This window comes from Bubalus kerabau, chromosome 13 (assembly GCF_029407905.1).
Source record: "Bubalus kerabau isolate K-KA32 ecotype Philippines breed swamp buffalo chromosome 13, PCC_UOA_SB_1v2, whole genome shotgun sequence".
NCBI lineage: Eukaryota > Metazoa > Chordata > Mammalia > Artiodactyla > Bovidae > Bubalus > Bubalus kerabau.
In genome coordinates, this window is record NC_073636.1 from 76,977,868 (window position 1) to 77,000,745 (window position 22,878).

At 47.0% G+C, this 22,878-nt stretch overlaps 1 protein-coding gene across 4 annotated transcripts in view; it reads right to left on the reverse strand.

Moving 5' to 3' along the window:
- SULF2 (sulfatase 2) overlaps window positions 1-22,878 on the reverse strand; it is a 131,075-nt gene that overhangs the window by 71,396 nt on the left and 36,801 nt on the right. For all 4 annotated transcript variants that reach the window (XM_055545233.1, XM_055545230.1, XM_055545231.1 and 1 more), the window contains exon 3: window positions 5,615-5,854. In XM_055545233.1, coding sequence (XP_055401208.1) covers window positions 5,615-5,854 — 240 coding nt within the window. The remainder of the gene's footprint in view (window positions 1-5,614; window positions 5,855-22,878) is intronic.

Here is a 22,878-nt window from a genome sequence, read left to right on the forward strand (position 1 = left end):
TAAGGTTATTTTTCAAAATTGTGTAGTTCACTTTTTCAAGATAAAATACTTAACTAAATACATGAAAAGTTCTATTTAAATGAACTGTTGGTCCACTTACAGAATGCTTTTTTCTGGTTTCAGTCTTCTACAATTCCAGCTAACCTCTTTTATTCAAAACAGTATTACATATACAAATGACTTAAGAACTATTATTGAGGTTGTAACTTTAATCTTCCCTTGGTATTCATTTTCTTTTTCTCCCATAGTAACAGAATGTTTAGCCAAATGGCCACCCAGAATAAAGACTCTTTTGCCATCACATGTGCTCATGTGACTTTGTTTCTCATCAGTGGGAGATAAGGAGAAACAGAAGGCAGTTGAGTCTCTGATCAATTTAAGAGCACCAAGGCAGTGGCAACCCACTCCAGTACTCTTGCCTGGAAAATCCCATGGATGGAGGAGTCTGGTGGGCTGCAGTCCATGAGGTCTCAAAGAGTCGGATACGACTGAGCGACTTCACTTTCACTTTTCACTTTCATGCATTGGAGAAGGAAATAGCAACCCACTCCAGTGTTCTTGCTTGGAGAATTCCAGGACGGCAGAGCCTGGTGGATTGCTTGCTGTCTATGGGGTCGCACAGAGTCGGACACGACTGAAACGACTTAGCAGCAGCAGCAGCAAACATATATATCTAAACATATAATGGAGAAGGAAAAGGCAACCCATTCCAGTACTCTTGCCTGGAAAATCCCATGGATGGAGAAGCCTGGTAGGCTACAGTCCATAGAGTCGCAAAGAGTCAGACATGACTGAGCGACTTCACTTTCACTAAACATATAAAACAAGTATTAATAGGCCACAAGGGAGAAATAGACAGCAATAGAATAATCGCGGGGACTTTAATACCCAACTTTCATCAATGGATAGATCATCCAGAGAGAAAATCAATAGGGAAACATAGGTCTAAAACGATATGTGGACCAGATAGACTTAGCACACACACACAGAATGGTCCATCCAAAAGCAACAGAATACACATTCTTTTCAAGTGAACACGAAGCATTCTCCAGGATAGATCATATGTTAGGCCACAAAACAAATCTTAATAAATTGATGAAAACAGAAACTTTATCAAGCACCTTTTTCAAATAGAATGGTATGAAACTAGAAATTAATTAGAAGAAGAAAATTGGAAAATTCACAAATACATGGAGACTAAACAACATGCTAATAATACATGCTACTGAACAATGAATCAGTTAAAGAAATCTAAAGAATTAAAAACAGTAACTTGAGACACATGAAAATGAAAATACGACACATGGAAACATACAGGATGCAGCAAAATCAGTTCTAAGTGATAAATGCCTACATTGAGAGACAAGAAAAAGTCTCAAATAAATAACCTAAACTTTACAATTCAAGGAACCAGAAAAAGAACAAAGACCAAAGTTAGTAGAAGGAAAGAAACAATAGAGATTATGGCAAAAAATAAATGAAATATAGAGATGAAAAAGACAATGGAAAAGATCAATGGAAGTACAAACCAGTTCTTTGAAAAGATAAACAAAACTGGTAAAACTTTTAGCTAGACTCACCAGGAAAAAAAAGAGAGAGAATTCAAATAAGTTAAATCAGATATAAAAAGGGAGACATTACAACTGACAAAAATACGAGGGCCCATAAAAGACTACTATCAGCAATTATAGGCCAACAAGTTTGACAAGCTAAAGAACTATAACTAGAAACATATAACCTACCAACACTGACTGATGAAGAAATAGAAAATCTGAGCAGACCAATTACTAGAAAGAAGGTTGAATCAATAATCAAACCCTTCCCAAAAGTCCAGGAATAGACAGTTTTATAGGTGAATTCTACCAAAAATTCAAAGAACAGTCAATACCAGCCTTTCTCAAAGTCTTCCAAAAAAACAGATTAGGAAGGAATAATTCCATGTTCATCTTATAAGGCAAGCATTACCCTGATACCAAAATCAGCCAAGGACACCACAAGTAAAGAAAAGTACAGGCCCATATTGCTGATGAACATAGAATGCAAAAATCTCCACCAAAATATTAGCAAACTGAATTCAATAATACATTAAAAGTGTTATATATCATGATCAGGTAGGATTTATTCCAGAAATGCAAGGGTAGTTCACCATCCCCCAATCAATCAATGTGCACACCACATTAAAAAATGAAAGATAAAAATCATCTCAGGAGATGCAGAAAAAGCACTGGACAAAATCCAACAATGATTTATGAGGAAAACTCTCAAAAAAGTGACTGTAGAGGAACATATATCAACATAATAAAACCCATAGCTTACATCATATTCAACAGCAAAAAACTGGTAACTTTTCCTCTAAGATCAGGAACAAGACAAGGGAACTCACTGCCACCACTTTTATTCAATATTGTATTGGAAATCCTAGTCAGTGCAATGAGGCAAAAAAAGAAAGAAAATCATCCCAGTCATAAAGGAAGAAGTGAAACTATTTGTAGATGACATGACATTACACATAGAAAACCCTAAAGACTCCACCAAAACTGTTAGAATTAATAAATTAATTCAGTAAAGTTGCAGGATACAAAATCAATACACAAAAATCTGTTGAGTTTCTATACATTAATAACAAACTATCAGGAAGATAAATTAATAAAACAATCCCATTTACAATTGCATAAACAAGAATAAAATATCTGGGAATAAATTTAACCAAGGTGATGAAAGACTTCTACACTAAAAAGTAAGACTTTAGTTAAGGAAAGAGAAGACACAGATAAATGGAAAGGTATTCCATGCTCATGGGGTGGAAGAATTAATATTGTTAAAATGTTGATATTAGGACTTCATTGGTGGCACAGTGGATAAGAAACCATCTGCCAATGCTGGAGACACGATTTGATCCCTGGTCCAAGAAGATTCCACATACTTCGGAGCAGCTAAACCCATGCACCACAATTACTGAGCCTGCACTCTAGAGCCTATGAGTCACAACTACCAAGTCTGCATGCCACAATTACTGAGCCCCACATGCCCTAGAGCCCAGAGTCCCAACTACTGAGCCCATGTGCCCAGAGCCTGTACTCTGCAACGAGAAGCTACTGCAATGGGAAGCCTGCATACTGAAATGAAGAGTAGCTCCCGTTTACTACAACTAGATAAAGCCTGTGCAAAAGCAATGAAGAACTGGTGCAGCCAAAAAAAGAAAAAAGTCAATACTATCTAAAGCAATCTCCAGATTCAATGCAATCCCTATCAAATTTCCAATGTATTTACAAATTTTATTTATCTTGTTTACTTATTCATTTTTGGTTGTGCCATGTGGATGAAACCTGTGCCCCCTGCAATGGAAGTATGGAGTCCTAAACACTAGACCATCCAATGGCATTTTTCACAGAGGCAGAAAACATAATCTTAAAATTTATATGGAACTACAGAAGACCTCAAATAGTCAAAGCAATTTTGAGAAATAAGAATGCAGCTGGAGCATCATGTTCTTTGATTTCAAACCGTATCACAAAGCAACAGTAATCAAAACAGTATGGTATTGGCATAAAAACAGACATGGATCAGTGAAATAGATTAGAAAGTCCATAAATAAATCCATGCATATATGGTTGGTTAATTTACGCCAAAGGAGCCTGGAATATATGATGGGGAAAGGACAGTCTCTTTAATAAATGGAACTGGGAAAACTGAACAGCCACACGTGAAAGAATTAAACTGAACTGCTATATTTCACCATAGGCAAAGTTGACTCAACATGGATTAAAGACTTGGAACATATGATGTGAAATCACCATTTGATATGGGTCTTGGTGATGATTTTTTTTTTTTAATTTGACACCAAAGGCAATAAAAACAGAAGGAAATAAGTGGGACGACACCAAACACAGCAGAGGAACATTCTGCACAACAGAATGAAAAGACAAGTGACCGAATAAGAGAAAATATTTGCAGATCATTACATCTGATAAGGGGTTAATATCCAAAATACATAAAAACTCAGGCAACTCAACAGAAAAATCTAAAACAATCCAATTAAAAAGGGGGCAACAGATCTGAACAGACCTTTTTTTCCAAGGAAGACATACAGATGGTCAACAGGTACATCTAAATCCATATCATTAATCATCAGAAAGACGTAAATCAAAACCACAATGAGATATCACCTCACATACGTTAGAATGTGCTGTCTGCCAAGTTGCTTCAGTTGTGTCCAACTCTCTGTAAGCCTGACTGTAGCCTGCCAGGCTCCTCTGTTCAGGAGGATTCTCCAGGCAAGAATACTGGAGTGGGTTGCCATGCCCTCCTCCAGGGAATCTTCCCTATCCAGGGATCAAACCTGCACCTCTTACGTCTCCTGCATTAGCAGGTGGGCTCTTTACCACTAGCGCCACCTGGGAAGCCTCACTGTTAGAATACCAGTTATCAAAAAGGCAAAGAATACTAAATGTCGGAAAGGATTTGGAGGAAAGAGAACCCTTGTTCATTGTGGGAAGGTAAATTGGTATGGCCATTATGGAAAACAGTTTGGAAGCTCCTCAAAAATTAAAAATAAAACCACCACATGATCCAGCAATTCCACCTCTCGAGTATCTATTCAAACAAAAGGAAAACACAAACTTGAAAGCTACCTGCATCCCATGTTAATTGCAACATTATTTACAGCATCCAAGATATGGAAACAATCTAAGTGTCTTCAATGGACGTATGAATGAACAAAATGGAGATATCCGATCCTCTTTGTCACTCCCGCCCAAACAAGTCCCTTGTAGCTTGAGCACAACTTCCTGGGGTTACAACACCCAAGTCACAATATCTGATTTCACAACTGCCTTGGCTCCTTACTCCAGGTGGGGAGTATTTGTTTATTTTTCTAAATTAAAGCAAATTAAAACGAGTTTGGAGGATTTTGCAATGTTGCTGGAGGTAAGCGACTGTAATTGTGCCTTTGTCTCAGGCAACCATCCAGGCAGGTGAGTCTCCAGAACCCACAAAAGTACCTCCTGCAAGATAAAGAGACAGGAAGTCTCACGCACTCTCCACCTAGGACGCAACACTGTGGGCACCCACTGGCAGAGGAGATGGAGAACCCTGGGCAGTGCAGACGGTCAGGCATAGACGAACAGTGCGCGGCCATCTGCAGAGCGGCCGCAGTCCCCGTGCACGGGCCTCTCCATCCTCCACGCCAATTTTAATCCCCTTGCCTCACCCCAGTGTTGTTCTGGAAGCTTGTTCCATGCTGATGGCCTTAAGTCAATAAAGTAGTCCCCAGAGGCTTAAATGACACAATTCACAGAGAACTCACGCTCCTGCCTGGGTCCTTCATGGCCTCTCTACTGTATTTCAAATTTTAAAGGGGCTCACTTAAAAAAAAACACACAACCTCAAATTCTGTTGAAAAGGTCACTTTCAAGCCCCTCTATAAGCAAATAAATCTATTTTTCTAACGCATTTGGAAGGCAAGGTGTAGCTTTTAAATTAAAGTTGTTGGGACCTCCCCCGCCCCGCAGCACAGGACCACAGCGGAAAAGGCAGCGATTGGAGGCAGGGCACTGGGTACCATGTCTGTGGCTCCCAGTCTGTGCATGCGCCCACCCGCGGCAGCCTGGCTCACCTGTCCGGTAGCCCGTGCTGTTGAGATACACGGCAAAAGTGCGGCTCTCATGCTGTGCCTGCCAGGAGGGCGAGGAGCAGTTTTCATTGTTGGTGTAGGTGTTGTGGTTGTGAACGTACTTCCCGGTGAGGATGGAGGAGCGCGAGGGGCAGCACATGGGCGTGGTCACGAAGGCATTGATGAAGTGCGCCCCGCCCTGCTCCATAATGCGCCGCGTCTTGTTCATCACCTGCATGGAACCTGCAACCAGAGAGGAGGTGAGACGCGGGCCGGCCGATCTCCAGCGAGTGCGCCCCACTCGGGCACCGAACCATTAGAGACGGGCACTGAGAGGCCCTGAGCAGGGCGGCACCCACACCCCTAGGAGGGGAGTGCATTTTGGAAATCTCCAGGGGCAGACTGGGGGGCACTCTTGGCATTTGTGGGCAGCCGCCCACCATACTTCCCTGGTGGCTCAGATGGTAAAGCGTCCGCCTACAATGTGGGAGATCCAGGTTCGTATCCCTGGGTCAGGAAGATCCCCTGGAGAAGGAAATGGCAACCCACTCTGGGACTCTTGCCTGGACAATTCCATGAATAGAGGAGCCTGGTAGGCTACAATCCATGGGGTCACAAAGAGTGGGATACGACTGAGCAACTTCACTTTCACTTTTTTTTCACTTTCAGATCGCAGTGCAAGGAGGAAGTACTCTGCCAGTCCCCAGTTCCACTGGCATTCACAGGGGCAGGTAGGTAAAAACCTGTTCATAAGTTATCTGAGCCTAGTAAAGAACTTTGTCTTGCATATAAGCAGAACATCTTTTTTTTTTTTCGCAGGGTATTAATATACACTTTTTTTTTTTTGGAAAGCAACCACTGTGTAAACAGAGAGAAGATTATACCTTGTTTCATTTGGAACTTTCCCAAGAACTGTTCCCTCTTAATGAAATCTGATCATGCCAACCTGGCAACCCCCGCCCGCCTTCTCTCTAAATACATCTGGTCTCTGCTGAAACGCTCTGTGTCAGTCATGACCTGTGGTGGCTGCCTTTGTCCACCTTGTCCTTCCAGCTTGGAACCCACTCCCCACCTCCCTGCACATCTTACCCATCATTGCAGCCACCCCTCCCTGGGATCGCTGTGGCTTCTGACTCCCTTGAGCTCTTATGACACATGTGGTACTAGGACTTCACAATAAACCACTAGGAATGGTGATCTCATTCACACCTGTTTTTGTTTCTCAATGAAGCTGTGAGCGGAGTAAGGTGCAGGAAGGAAAGGAGTTTGTGTGGAAACCCGACTGTGCGCCAGTACCTGCGTGCTGTCTGCTCTACCGAGGGCTCCAGGCGTGCAAAGACTGCGCCTTGCTCAGTGCAAAATCCTCAGTGCCCCACAGCGTGTAACACACAGTGGGCACTCCATACACGTGTGAAGAAGAATGGATGTGTAATTGCATACCCCGGCAGGTACCCAGACACATAGGCGGTTTCATGGAAATCCTTTTTCTCTTCCAAGGCTATCCTCAGTTTTTTTTCTTTTCCTTGTAGTACTTAAGGTCTATAGTGAGTTTAATGATGCCTCCCCAAAATATATATATGTTCCTGTCCTATGTCCAGGCTCCTGTGAATGGGACCTAATTTAGACAAAGGGTCTCTGCAGACGTACTAAAACATATTGAGCTGGGATTGGTTAGGATGTGGGACCTAAATCCAAGGACAAGTGTCTTTCCAAGAGACAGGAGGAGGAAGGCACATAGACACGGAGGGGAAGGCCAAGTGGAGACGAAGGAGAGATCGGAAGGAGGCTCGTATATCCCTCCAGGGAACTCCTCGGGCCTCCAGGAGCTAGGTGAGCAGGAAGGATTCACCCCCAGAGCCTCTGGAGGGATCACGGCCGTGCCAACACTGTGACTGCAGACTTCTGTCTCCACAGCGGTGAGGCAGTAAATTTCTGTTGTTTTAAGCCTCCCAGTTTGTGCAGTTTGTTAGGACACCAGCAGGAAGCCAATCCAGGGTCTACCCAGTGTCTGAAGGTCTTGCTGGGGAGCCACAACCCCCAGAGACCTGAGGACAGCACATCAGACCCACCTCGGCACTCTGTCCCCAAAGAGGGAAAAGGAGATTTACATGGCTCCTCTACCCGTTTTTCTGCCAAACGGGTAAGGAGACAGATCGAGCTTTCCCAGGGAAAACACAGAGCACGTCTGTTCCCTCCTTCAAACCATCCGGCAGCTTCCCTTCACACTCAGAAGAAAACACCAGTCCTTTACTGGGGGTCTAAGACCCTTCTAGATCGGCCTTCCCTGCCAATCCACCTCCACATTTCTTTGACCTCATCTATTCCTCTATATATTCTTGCCACCTCTTCTTCTGTGTATCCTTGCCACTGACTTCCAAAAGTAGGAAGTCAAGAGATACCTGGAGTAACAGGCAAATTTGGCCTTGGAGTACAGAATGAAGCAGGGCAAAGGCTAACCGAGTTTTGCAAAGAGAACGCACTGGTGATAGCAATCACCCTCTTCCAACAACACAAGAGAAGACTCTACACATGGACATCACCAGATGGTCAATACCGAAATCAGATTGATTATATTCTTTGCAGCCAGAGATGGAGAAGCTCTATACATTCAGCAAAAACAAGACTAGGAGCTGACTGTGGCTCAGACCATGAACTCCTTATTGCCAAATTCAGACTTAAATTGAAGAAAGTAGGGGAAACCACTAGACCATTCAGGTATGACCTAAATCAAATCCCTTATGATTATACAGTGGAAGTGAGAAATAGATTCAAGGGATTAGATCTGATAGAGGGTGCCCGAAGAACTATGAACAAAGGTTCATGACATTGTACAGGAGACAGTGATCAAGACTAGCCCCAAGAAAAAGAAATGCAAAAACTCTAAATGGTTGTCTGAGGTCGTCTTACAAATAGCTGAGAAAAGAAGAGAAGCTAAAGGCAAAGGGAAAAAAAAAAAAAGATATACCCATTTGAATGCAGAGTTCCAAAGAATAGCAAGGAGAGATAAGAAAGCCTTCCTCAGTGATCAACGTAAAGAAATAGAGGAAAACAATAGAATGGGAAAGGCGAGAGATCTCTTTAAGAAAATTAGATACCAAGGGAACACTTCATGCAAAGATGGGCACAATAATGGACAGACATGGTATGGACCAGTCAGAAGCAGAAGATATTAAGAAGAGGTGGCAAGAATACACAGAAGAGCTATACAAAAAGATCTCAATGACCCAGATAACTACAATGGTGTGATCACTCAACTAGAGCCAGACATCCTGGAATGAGAAGTCAAATGGGCCTTAGGAAGCATCACTACGAACAAAGCTAGTGGAGGTGATGGAATTCCAGTTCAGCTATTTCAAATCCTAAAAGATGATGCTGTGAAAGTGTTGTACTCAATATGCCAGCAAATTTGGAAAACTCAGTAGTGGTCACAGGACTGGAAAAGGTCAGTTTTCATTCCAATGCCAAAAAAAGGCAATGCCAAAGAATGCTCAAACTACTGCACAATTGCATTCATCTCATATGGTAGCAAAGTAATGCTCAAAATTCTTCAAATCAGGCTTCAATAGTATGTGAACCGTGAACTTCCAGATGTTCAAGCTGGTTTTAGAAAAGGCAGAGGAACCAGAGATCAAACTGCCAACATCCACTGGATCATCGAAAAAGCAAGAGAGTTCCAGAAAAACATCTATTTCTGCTTTTACTGTGCCAAAGTCTTTGACTGTGTGGATCACAATAAACTGTAGAAAATTCTTCAAGAGATGGGAATACCAGAGCACCTAACCTGCCTCTGGAGAAATCTGTATGCAGGTCAAGAAGCAACAGTTAGAACTGGACATGGAACAACGGACTGGTTCTAATCCTGAAAGGAGTCCATCAAGGTTATATATTGTCACCCTGCTTATTTAACTTATATGCAGAGCACATCATGAGAAACACTTAATATCAATAACCTCAGATGTGCAGATGACACTACCCTTATGGCAGAAAGTGAAGAACTAAAAAGCCTCTTGATGAAAGTGAAAGAGGAGAGTTAAAAAGTTGGCTTAAAATTCAACATTCAGAAAACTAAGATCATGGCATCTGGTCTCATCACTTCATGGAAAACAGATGGAGAAACAATGGAAACAGTGAGAAACTTTATTTTCTTGGACTCTAAAATCACTGCACATGGTGACTGCAGCCATGAAATTAAAAGACTCTTGCTCCTTGGAAGAAAAGCTATGGCCAACCTAGACAGCATATTAAAAAGCAGAGACATTACTTTGCCAACAAAGGTCCGTCTAGTCAAAGCTATGGTTTTTCCAGTAGTCATGTATGGATGTGAGAGTTGGACTATAAAGAAAACTGAGCGCCGAAGACCTGAAGCTTTTGAACTGTGGTGTTGGTGAAGACTCTTGGACTGCAAGGAAATCCAACCAGTCCATCCTAAAGGAAATCAGCCCTGAATGTTCATTGGAAGGACTGATGCTGAAACTGAAACTCCAATACTTTGGCCACCTGATATGAAGAACTGACTCATTGGAAAAGACCCTGATGCTGGGAAAGATTGAAGATGGGAACAACAGAGGATGAGATGGTTGAATGGCATCACTGACTCGATGGATATGATGAGTTTGAGTAAGCTCCGTGAGTTGGTGATGGACAGGGAGGCCTGGCATGCTGCAGTCCATGGGGTCGCAAATAGTCGGACACAACTGAGCGACTGAACTGAACTGAACTTCCCTGTCCCTTGCTCGCTTGGCTACACGAGCTTCCTTTTTGTTTCTCAGGGGCTCCAAGCTCACTTCTGCCCCAAGATCTTTGCACTTGCTTTCTCTCTTCTTTTGGGGACTGCCTCTCTGAGACTTTGCTTTGCTGGCCTGTCCGATTATTCAGATCTCAATGGTCACCTCCTCAACAAGTCCTGGCCGAGTACCGCATCTGGAGGAGCTCCCCGCTTACTTGCTATCGCACCCATGTAGGTTTCTGCTGAGCATTTCCCTCCTTCTGAAATGGCCTCCTTTACAAGTGCCCTTATTTGTAATCAGCCTCTGCTTTTGGACTGAGAGTTCTGAGTGATCCTGGGTGCTGTCCACACCCTGCCCCAGGAATATATAATTGATGCCCTGTAGTATCTCACTGAGCAACTGAAGGGGACAGAGCAGAGCCTGCCCTCTTGAGCCCAGTGCTGAAGCAGTTTTATAAGAGACGCCTGCCTGGAACCAGCTGCATTTCCGGAGCCTCTTGGCTACGGTCACCCCGGTGGGCAAAGAACTGGCTTTGTGTCTGACCAGGAATCATCAGGCCCTGGAGCTATGTGAGCATCTGTTGCCAAGGTCACATGTCCTCCTGAGAAGTCCCAACGGGTCCCATCTGTAACTGGTGGCAATTAGAGGGTTTCCACCAGGTGTGATAGCATCACTGACTCAGTGGACACGAATCTGAGGAAACTCCGGGAGATAGTGAAGGACAGGGGACGCTGCTGTGCTGCAGTGCATGGGATCGCAGGTCAGACGCGACTGGGCGACTGACACCAGGTGTGAAGTCGCCCTCTGGAGGGGATGGAGGTGGTGGGCTTTCTGAAGCTCCCCTCCACCAGCTGGTCTCAGGGTCCAGCAGAGCCCTGGGCCTCACCAGCCTTGGGGTGCATCCTTCTAGCCTCCTCCCGGTTATTCATCAAACCCCCCATATCTGAGAGGCCGTCCTTGGCCCCACACTGAAACTGCTGCCCCTCCTTCCAGCACCCCCCATGGCCCCTCCCTGCCTCACCTGGCCCCCCAACACTTACTGCCCTCAGACAGTTCACTTATTTGCGTGCTGCCCACTGTTCTACACCGGAACAGCTCCAAGGGAGCAGGGATCTAGGCTTATTCTCTTTACTGTCATCTTCCCAAGCCCAGAACAGTGCCTGGCACAAAGTGACCACTCAACAAACATCTGCAAAATTAACACAAAAGTGTATCTCACTCTTTGTGTTTCCAAATAACTCAGGAGCCCAAGTGGATCTATGTTCATGATACGTGTGTATGTGTTGTGTGTAGTGGATTAAAAAAAAAATCTGACTTCAAAGAGCAGGTAACAGACGATGTGCTCTGAGTCTGCCAGACTCCCCAGCACCTTCTAGAGTCTGACACCAGCTCTTGCCAGTCCCTGAAGGCCCTGGTTTGGCAGCTCCTAATATAACCTAATTGTTGAGACAGCTCTAACTCGGCCCTGGGGTAGAGGGCGGTGCTGCACGTCCGTAACAATCACGATTAACGAGGTGACTGTCGTTGGCGGGCTCTGCTTTACGCACTGTGCTGGGCACACGGCTTGCACCGTGATACTTAATCCTCCCGCAAACCACTTAAAGAAGAGGGAGCGGGAGCAGGGAGTTAGGTGCCTGGTGAGCACTGCAGAGCCGGGGAAGTGGGGTGGGATGACTTGAGCCCAGCGTGTTTGATGGCGGAAGTGGGGGTTTCGTGTCACGTCCAGGAAGCGTCCCGTGGACACCACGCAGGGGTGCTGATAACCCGGGAGGGACACGGAGGTCCCCACACGCTTGCTAACTCTCAGCTTCAGTGAGGCTCAGAATTGTCCCCAGGACTGTCGTTTGGGTCCCCATGTCATCCGGGACGTGACTTTAGCTGACGCACCAGCAGCGACCGTGGTTCGGGGTCAGTCACGTCACCAAGTGCCAGGGACCCCAGTGTGGGAAACTGATTCCCATTCACTCCTTCTGATCAACTCCAGGAGAAAGTCTTGGGTGGGTGCAGGGATGTGGTCACGTCCTTAACACTCACACGCTTCCTATTTCAAAGGGAAGAGATGAGGCCACCCCCTTGGAGCTCCAGGTGGGCAGCCATATTAGCTTAAACTTGATTGCATGGTTTAACTTTCCTTCTACTTAGGGCAAGTGATGCTAGCTTCTCATTTAGGGTAGTAGAATCCTGTTCTAAAAAAATAATTACAGCTGTTTCAAAAAATAGCAATACAAGTGGCCCACGGACACAGTGAAAATTGTGCAAGGGTGAGGGAATGGCTGGCGTTCGGCACAACCCACAATTGTCTGCCCAGTGACGGTATTGCCAAGAGACACCTTGGGTGTCCCCTGAGGTCCTCTCCTCTCCCCTCGTCTGTTGTTCCACTGCTAAGTCATGTCTGGCTCTTTGTGACCCCATGGACTCCTGCACACCAGGCTCCTCTGTCCTCCGTTATCTTCCAGAGTTCGCTCAAACTCACGTCCATTGAGTCAGTGATGCCATCCAACCATCTCTCCTCTGTTGCCCCTTCTCCTCCTGTCTTCAGTCTTTCCCAGTACTGGGGCCTTTTCCAATGAGTCCGCTTTTTACATCAGGTGGCCAAAGCATTGGAGCTCCAGCAACACTCCTTCCAATGACTATTCAGGACTGATTTCCTTTAGGATGGACTGGCTGGATCTCCTTGCAGTCCAAGGGACTCCCAAGAGTCTTCTCCAACACCTTCTTCACAGCTCAAAAGCATCAATTCTTCAGCACTCAGCTTTCTTTATGGACCAACTCTCCCATCCTTCAGTTACTCAGGCAATAATCGTGGCTTCTCTCTGGTCCCATCTTTCTGTTTCCACACCCAGCCCATCCGCAGAGCCTGCTGCTCTTTCTTAAAGTACACCCACACTCAAGAGTCTTGTCGTCTCCTCCCTGAGCAGGCGGTCATCCTCCTTCCTCTGAATTAGGTCCACTGCTTCCTACCTGGACTCTTGCCGTTTATTGCCAGAGGAGTAGCTCCAGGGACTCTTCCCAGCATCATCCATGGCTCCCACTCAGCCAGAGAACAAAGTCTGAGGTCAAGTGCAGCCCCTGTGGGCCAGGCTCCCCATTTTTTCCTGCCCTCTGTGGTTCTTGCCTCTCCTTACGCTTGCCAACTTGCTCCTGCCCCAGAGCCTTTGCCCAGGCTGTTCTTCCTGCTGGGAATGCCTTTCCCCAGCAATCCCAGGGCCTGGGTCCTCACCCCTCCTCGTTTTCACTCAAAAGTTCTCTTGTTGGGGGGAGGGGTGATGTACAGGTAGGGGATTAAGAGGTACCGACTATTAGGTATAAGATAAACTGCAAGGATATATTGCACAGCACTGGGAATATAGCCAATATTTTATAATGAGTATAAATGGAGCATGACCTTTAAAAATTGTGAATCACTATACACTATGCCTGTAACTTATAATATTGTACAGCAACTACACTTCAATTAAAAAAAATAGTTCTCTTTTTTCGTGAGGTCTGCCCTGCTGACCACATCCACAATTTTGCTCCTCTGTCGCCAATATTTCACATCCTCTTCCTTTTTACGTTTTACGTTTTCAACTCCGCGTGTGTTGATCTAACACACTATATCTCAGGTTGGTCAAAAAATTTGTTCGGGTTTTCCCATAGCATCGGCTGGCAAACCTGAATGAACTTTTGGGTCAACTCAACACTCTGGCACATTTACATCTTCATCTTGCTGGTCACCCTCTCTGCAGCCCTGATGTCAGTGTCAGGAGAGCTGGGACCACTGACTGTGCCCCACAGCCCTGAGGTCTAGAACAGTGCCCGGCACATAGTAGGTGTTCAATAAATATTTCTTGAAGGCATGAGTCTAGGGCAGTCCAGGCAGAATCAAGCCTTTGCCTGCTCTTCCCAGACCACGAGGCAAAGAAGGAAGCGCCCGGTAACGAGGACTTGGCCTTGCTCGGGCTCTAGAGACTGCGGAAAGGACAAAGCTGGCCACCCACCCGACCTCTCAGACCCTCCTGGAAAGCAGGGGTCTGCCACCCGGTGAGTAATTCACCTGCAGTCAGCAGCCCTGGATGCTGCGTTGGCAAAAGGCAAACAGCCTGCGGAACTGTTTCTTATTTGTAATGGGCTCCAAACCAGGGTTGCCATGTGCCCCTCAAGTCACACAAGTGATGGTCTGCTCTTTCCAACAGTTCCCTGCATCTGTCTGCTCGGGGCGCCCACGCTGGCCCAAATAATCCGGCTGCAGGGAAGCCGTGTCAATCTGCTATTAGAGCACAATCTAACGATGCCCTAAATGACAGCCGCATCTGGGCGTAAGCAGCGCGACATGTTAAACCTCCCCTCGGGGACAGTAACCTGCTTGATGAGAATGGTCACAGTGACGGGGCCCGATAAATCCACATCTGGAACGGGAAAGCATATGATCTAATCTCCTTGCCCGGCACAGCCCTCATGCAGATGGACAGCTCTGAGGGGGAGGGAAGGGGCTGGAAGACCAGGCCACACTGAAATAAAAAGGCCAGCCAACCAAAACTCCTGTCATCCAACACACACCTGGGGACACGCAGACAAAAACACAGCCGGTTTCTTTCCGTGATCACACCTTCCTCCCTTGCCGGGGTGAGGTCACTCTGACACCTTTCTCGGTGACTCCGGTAGACTGGGGAGGCCCCCTCCCCACCCTGATGACTTAAATTTTGGTGCCCAAACCACGCACCTGCCAGAAGCATGGTGTATCCCCCACACCCTCATCTGCCCACTCCATGTTTTATTTTCAGGGGGCTTGGGGGGCTCTCAGTCTACCACCTGGGCTATTATTTATTTCATTTGATATTTTTCTTTAATGTGGTTTTAAAAATTTTGTTTTCAACCCAAGTGACAATGTAAAATTCTGGATTTGATATGCTTAGATTTTTTTTTTTTGGAAGCATATCAAAAGAGGTTTGTAAGTGGTAAAAATCAATGTTTGTCAACCCGTCACATAAGATGATTTTGTGCATGACCTGTGTCATACATAGAAAGGCATGTGGGGAAACGCTGATTCAATGTGCACTTCTAGAGGTCTGGGTCAGGGCAACCACCATCTCTGGGGACTCAGCAGGTGCTGCGGGCTCTCAAGATTCAAAACATGACCCAATTTTGGCCGTTCCTGGGACTTAGGTGGTTCACGTCTACTTTCTGTCCTAGAAATCTATGTCAGTTGAGAGGAGACATACCCTACCTGCCCCCTCCCCAAGACAAAATTCCGGAGCCCCCAACTTGGATGGCATAACAGAGGAGGCATCGGTTTTGATGGATAACTAAGACATATGCTTTCTGATCTTTGTTTTCTTGAGAGGTAAACACAGTCTGTGATGTCAGACTCTCCTTGGGAAGGTTGTGGGAGGTGGGACATGGTTAGCCAACCTAGGGTCCTGACTTAAATCAATGTTTAACCATTGCTATTTCTTACCTAGACTATTGTAGAATTTTAATTTAATTCTTTAGTTCAATGCTTGGCATACAGAAAAGATTCAAAACATGTTAGCTTTTAAAAATGTAAATTACAGTAGCTCCCAGCTATATATAGTGTAACACAGTGTTCACAAATTGAGCGCCTCTGGTAGACTGCAGTCCATGGGGTCGCTGAGAGTCGGACATGACAGAGTGACTTCACTTTCACTTTTCACTTTCCTGCATTGGAGAAGGAAATGGCAACCCACTCCAGTGTTCTTGCCTGGAGAATCCCAGGGACGGCGGAGCCTGGTGGGCTGCCGTCTATGGGGTCGCACAGAGTCGGACACGACTGAAGCGACTTAGCAGCAGCAGCAGGACAGGCTCTTGACTGCATGTGTTGGATTTAGGTCTGCTCGGAAGTGGTTAAAAATTTGAATTAATTGCTAACTTTTAAGTTTTATCTGGGAGATTTCACATCAATCCGGATTTTAGGCTTAGCATGAAAATACACAGATCTGGCCTTGATGGGCACACAGGTAGGTGGATCTGAGTAGCCAAGGCTGGTTTTAGAAGGGCCCCCCTCTAGTCTGCATGGCCCCCATCAGGCCCACTCCCCTCACCCGCAGTACTGGCCTGGCCCTGCTGCACTGGGTTTGCCCTTCTCCAGGGGATCTTCCTGACCCAGGGATCGAACCTGGGTCTCCCGCATCACAGGTGGATTCTTTACCATCTGACCCTCAAGGGAAGCCCTTGCATCGCTTAGCTGGTTCTATTCCAGCTGAACTGATCAGCTAAGTAAACTCGCAAAGCAACACTGTGGCCTGGAGACCCACAGAAAACAGGCTTTAAGGGAGCATAGAGGGGTGGTGGGTTTGGGTAAAAGCTGGAACAGAGCCTTGCCCTGGACAGGCAGGGGGGCTGTGAGCTCTGGCCACAGGTGGGGAAGCACCTGTGCGTCCTGTACCAGCCTCCAGCCGCTGGTGGCCACCTGCCAGGCTGGAATGTAAGCGACAGCCCTCGAGTGGCCCTCAGCTGGCCCTTGAGTGTCCCTGGATCACCGCACTGTCACTGGCTCAGATTGTGAGCTGCCAGCTCGTGGCAACACCTGCTGAACGGCCACATCAGGCTGGGCCCCATCAGATCGATGGCCCCAGAAGCGCTCTGTCCCCAGCAGCGGGGCGAGGGGAAGGCCTGGGAAACAGACAGCAGCAATCAGAGGCCACCTCCAGCCCAGGGACTCCATTGCCTCCCGAGCAGTTACATTTGATCCCCCTCCTGTTGGAGCGTTCTCACTGCTGTCAGTTGGCAACAACTGCTGTGCCTGCAACTGAATCCAGAAAAATCCACTGGATTCCTGGGACCCGCTTCCCAGACGAGGTTTCCCCATGGTGGTGGCAGAGGAGGATCAATTCCTGACCCTTGGAGATCGCTAAATAAAATTAAATATTATTCTTGATTTCAGTGATAAAAATCCAAGGCTTAACACTGGTTCTTAACCCCAAAATCAGTTAAAGCAGATGTTGAAGAGGCAGTATTGGAATTTTGTTAATGAGCACTAGACTGAAAAAAATGAGAAAAATCATGCAGTTTTTTTTTTTTTTTTTTTTCTGCAAACCAGAGCCAGCAGAAGCTTCTGGGAAAAAATTCCAACTCAGGCTTTCTCAATGGAGGGGAGGTGCCCTGGGGCAGGGCAGGTCATGGGTATAACAATGGTGCTTGGCAACGACTGGCAATTTCCGCTCCGAGGAGCTCCACCCAGAAACGTCCCTCTTGCTAATAATTTTCCAACTTGCTGCCCCTGCCAGAGGCCATTGCCTCAATGAGGCAGCCTCTCCAAGGTGTTCTCCGCATTTTTCAGGGTGGGCTACAGAGTCAGTCACCCAGCCACCATCCTGGTGGGTGATGTTGGCAAAGCAGCTGACGTCTGTTTCAAGTCTGAAAACCCATCCCTCCTCCCCCAGTCTCCCATCTCGGTAAACGGCACCACCATCTGCCCAAGAGCTCAGCCAAAAACCTCAGTCATCCTTGATTCTCCTTCCCTCCCCTCCCACTTGTGCTCCATCAACAAGGCGTGCTGACCTTCAAAACAAAACCTGCTCATTTACCCCCTTCCCTTCAGCAGCACCCCCAATCACCTCCCACCGGGACAACTGGTCTATCAGATTCTGTTCCTGTCCCCCACTTGTTCTCCACCGGCAGCCAGAGCCACTGAAAGCATGAATCATGTGTGCTTGACCTGCTCAGAACATTTCAGTCACTTTCCATTGGCCTGAGAATAAAATCCAGACCTTCCTCATCTCTCCTCTGCCCTCACCCCTATCCTTCTCTCCTCTCCCTCCCCAGGTCCAGCTGCCCTCCTCGATGTGCTTAGCAGTTCTTCCCTGTCTGGGATGTTTCTCCCCCAGGCCTCCAGTGAACATCTTCTCAGGGTGCCCATCACTTAACCACACCCACTGCTGGAGTTGCTGCCCCTTCCTGGGACCCCCGCTCCTGATCTCTGGTGTGGCTGAGACCCCAGGTTGTCCATCAACCCTGATTTTAATCTTCAACATGCCCCGCTAGGAAACTGCATTTCCTAGACTCTCTTGCAGCGGAAGCGGTTCTCCCTTTAACCTTCTGGATCCACCTTCTGCTTAGTTCTCCAGCCCAGGGATCTGACCTGGATGGGCTGTACACACTAGTGGCTTCATATCCTGGCTTTGGCTGAGTTTGGATGATGAGGGGCCCGGGCAGGAGATCAGCAAAAGGAAGCGCTAAGATTAGGGTCTGGATTCCTCCATCTCACTCCCTTGGTGTCAACAGAGGGTGAGAACTCCCATTGAGTGGCCCTATGTCTCGAGGTTTCCAGGAGCCTTTTGCTGCCCTCACCCCCTTGCTCTTGGAGGAGAGACGACCCCACTGTTACTAACTAGCCTCGAGTGCTACCCTATCGTTAGTGATTTCTCCACACTTGCTCATACCTTAGCAAAAAGTTAAACCCTCCTTGAAAAATCTAGGTTTGAATGTGTCTTGTATTTCTTGCTGAGATCATGTGACTAATTAAATAAGTTCTGTCTGTGTTGTAGGTGATGTCTGGGATGAGTAAAGGGAGCTGACTTGACTTAAAGGTCCATTCTCTTCCCTTCTGCCTCTTCCTCCTTGCTCTCTGGAATATGGCTGTGATGGCTGGAGATCCAGCAGCCATTCTGAGTCATGAAGGTGACCTTAAAGATGGAAGCCACACCATAAGAATAGTAGGGTACAAAAGTAGAGAAGGAGCTTGGGTCCCTTATAACCTTGAAGGCAGCACACTGGCCCTGAACAGCCAACTTCCAGACATTTTTATGTAATTAAGAAGCAAAATTCTGTCTTGTTTAAGCCACTGTTATTTTATATTTTCTTTCACACGCAGCCAAACCTAATCCTGATACACTTAGCTTCCAAAATTTAAGTGATCTCCAAAATGGTGCTGAATTTAAAAAAGATCTTGCAGGAATGTGCTTGGCAAGTTGAACAGCAGGGTGGGTCCAACTAAGTCTCTCTTCCTCCTCAATGACCTGCATCCACATGTTTTTCTAACACCAGTAAGCGGCGGCAGGAATGTCAGGAGCTGGTATCTCGGAGAGGCTGAGTTGGAAGTTACCACCGATCTGGTGTCCGGAATCTGGGCACACTATCCTAGGCTTCCAGCCATTTGGCTCCTGCAGAGCACCCAAGCCTGCAATTTAGAATTGATTTCTGAATATCAGTCTGCAGCAAGGGTGTGGTTTCCTTGTGTTCACAGATGGAAAGAGGCAAACAAGTGCCTGGCCAGAGGCCCTCCAGAGCCGCTTTCTCAAGTCAAGCTCTCCCACAAGACAGCCCTCCTGGCTGCAGGCTTGCCATTTGCAGGATCACTGGCCCCTCAGAGCATCTGGTGAGGGTCTCTGACCCAGAAAAGCACGAACCAGCACATGATCTGCATGTAATTCCCACCCCCACCCCCAATTCCTGGCCCATCCAGGTTGGGGCCTCCCCACTTGAACTTCTGACTCTAAAGGTTGACAGTCTTGGACTCTAGAACTGAGCTCTAGATAGCTTTCCCCATCTCTGTAAATAGACAATCCACTCCCCTCCCCTCAACCCCCACCAGATGTTCAGGCCAAAACCTTGGAGTTATGCTGGACTCCTCTCCCACTCCACATCAGATCACTAGCACATCTTGTCAGCGCCATCCTCTAACTCTAGGTGGCATCTGGCCACTTTGCCTGCTCTGGTCTGAGCCACCAGGATCTTGTGCTTGGACCGCTGCAGTGGACTTCTGATGGGGTCCATCTCCTGCCTGGACTATTGCAGCAGACCCCTCACTGCTCTGATTGCACCCCTTCAGTCTCTTCTCCATAAAGTAGCCAAAAGGTTAAAATTAACACAGAACTCACATGATGTCACTGTCCTTCCCTAGTGTCCCTGTCACTTAGAAAGTCACAGCCCTCCCCCTGGTGCAAAGACCCTGCCTAAGCCGCTCTCCCACCACCATCCGTAGCCTCTCAGACCTCACCTCTCCCTGGCTCTTTTGCTCATGCTGGTCTCCCACTGCGGCCATCAGCTGCTCTGTGAGCCTGCCTGGACTGCTTCTGCCTCAGGGCCTTTGCACCCACTGCTCTCTGCCTGGAACGCTCTTCCTGGGGGAATCCCCTTGACTCATATTCCCTAACCTTCTTTATCCAGATATCCCCCTCTCAGTGATGCTGCTCAACATAAAAATGACAACTTTCCCTTTCCCCTCCCCTCCTTGCTGACTTCCCCTCCCCTTTTTAACTATCTCATATATAATTGGGTTGGCCAAAAAGTTCATTTGGGTTTTTCCATATGGTGTTCTTAAAAACCCAAATGACTTTTCTTTTTTCCAATCCAATACATATTTTACATATCTTTTAAATGAACTCTTACCCTAGAATGTAAGCTCCCTGAGATCAGAGGTTCTGCCTATTTCGTTGGCTGCTGGATTTGCTTGGCACACTCCAGGCGCTCAATACACATCTCATGAATGGATGAGTCTGGTCTGCCCTTTGGGTACCTGGCTTCATAGAGAGCCCTATGAGGGAGCTGTGGGCATCTTCTGGATTTGACAGCACTCCAGCTGTTCCGCCCGCTTCTGGCGCCAGCTCTTGACATTGTTTTTTAGTGCATCACCCCTACCTCCCTCTCCCAGTCTTCGTGGTTCATGTGAGGGCTGGCCCCATCCCTGGGGCTCCAGGATATTAAGTCCTCACCAAGAAGGTTAGGTTCATAGATCATCTTCCTCCAGATGAGTAAACAGAAGCACAGAGAAGTCAAGTAACTTCCTCAAGGCCACACAGTCAGCAGCAGAATGAGAGTCTGAACCCGGTTGTTTCACTAGAGAGTTCTTATCTTTACATCTCTATTGGAGTATTTTCATTGAAAGATATTCTGAGAGACAAAGGCTTCTTCTGAATGGGGAACATCTGATCTGCAGTTCATGTAGTCATGAGTGCCACACCTGAAACCCAGCAAACTGAGGAGGTCTCTGAAGGCACTTGCTCCTACCTGGTGTGGACCCCAAGAAAATGGGCAGCGAAGCATCAATGCCTGATATTTGCAGCCCGACTGTTTCCGTAACCCTCAGACCCAAGAGTTACTGCCAGGTGCTGTCCATATAACAAGGCCCCAACATTCAAAACCTGTGATCAGACTCCAGAAAATTTTTCTCTTTTCCAGTCACCATCCTGCTGATTAGGTCAAGGAGAAAGTCTCAGGGAGGGGCTTCTTTCTCTTGAACTCCTCTCTCAAAACTGCCCATCACCTTTTATAACAAAGCCATCCTGGCCTCAGCCCCATGGGAGGCAGCATCTTGCCGAAATATAAAAACACTGCTGTTCTTATTAGACTTGGTTTTGCAGTGACCTTTTCCTGCAGGCAGTGAATACTAGTTTTTCATGTACAGTCATAATTAAAGCTTCCTTTTCAAATAATACTTAAGCTTCAAAAAGTAAGTCCAGTTCAAGTAATAGAACAGATGGCTCTGGGATATTGCAAATATTCTCTTGCTCCAGGCAAGGACCGTGTCCAACTCATCTTGGTGTCTCAGAGCCTGTCCCGGCCCTGGAGGCTCACCAAGGGTTTGTCTGGATTGAATTAAACCAGAAACCCAGGCGGATTCCACCGGTTTCAAAGCCTATTTGAAGGACACCATGCAAATGAGACCTTGGCTTCCGTATGTTTCTTCCTGTTCTACCCTCCTGGTGAAGATGGCAGCCAAGACTGTACGGATCTCCAAGAGTCATCCAAACACAGGGATTGTCCCCCAAAATATACTGATAGTGGAGACCACTTTCTGACCAACATGTCCTAGAACCTGGCCCCCTGGCAATGGACACTTCCTAGTGACCACTCAGGGAGGCACGTCAAATGCATGTAGGGAAAAGGAAAGAAAAAAATCAAGATCCAGCACCCCCCTTGCAATCAATTCAGAGGCAGGAAGAGCCCCTCTTCTGTGCCGTGTCCCATACCAGATCTCTCATCCAGACCCTAATTAGGATGGACGGCTCTTCTCCGCCCCGGGACTGGAAGAAAGCCTGGAATTATCTTAGTCGAGAAGGCTCCAGCCCCGAGAACTGTCAGAACTGCCGCCTGGATGAGCAGAAAATAGCAGATGATAAATTTTTTAGGACCACCCTCCGCGTGCCAGTTGTTGCTGACTGTGAGATAATGTGCTGGCCTTTTGGGGAGCATGCATTATTGATCTGCATCTGTCTGGTGGTTTATAAAAAGCACACCCTCCCCCCACCACCACCTTGCCATCATCCCTCACCCCCTGAAAGCAGCACAGCCTCCTCCAAACGCTGCTGGAGGGACTGGCTCCTTCGTGGAAGGGAAGACCGATCTGGGCAAGTGGGTGCTAAGGGAGGAAATTGACAGATGTCACTGAGCATGAGGGCTCCAAACCCACTGCATCCACTTCCTGGAATTTATCTTTCAGAAATCCTCGCTCGCCGATGCAAAGATGCATGTATAAAAACGTTCTTGAGGACGTCGCTGGCGGTCCAGTGGTTAAGAATCCGGCTTCCAGTGCAGGGGACATGGGTTCAATCCCTGGTCAGCGAACTAAGATCCCACATGCTGGGGGGCAACTAAGCCTGT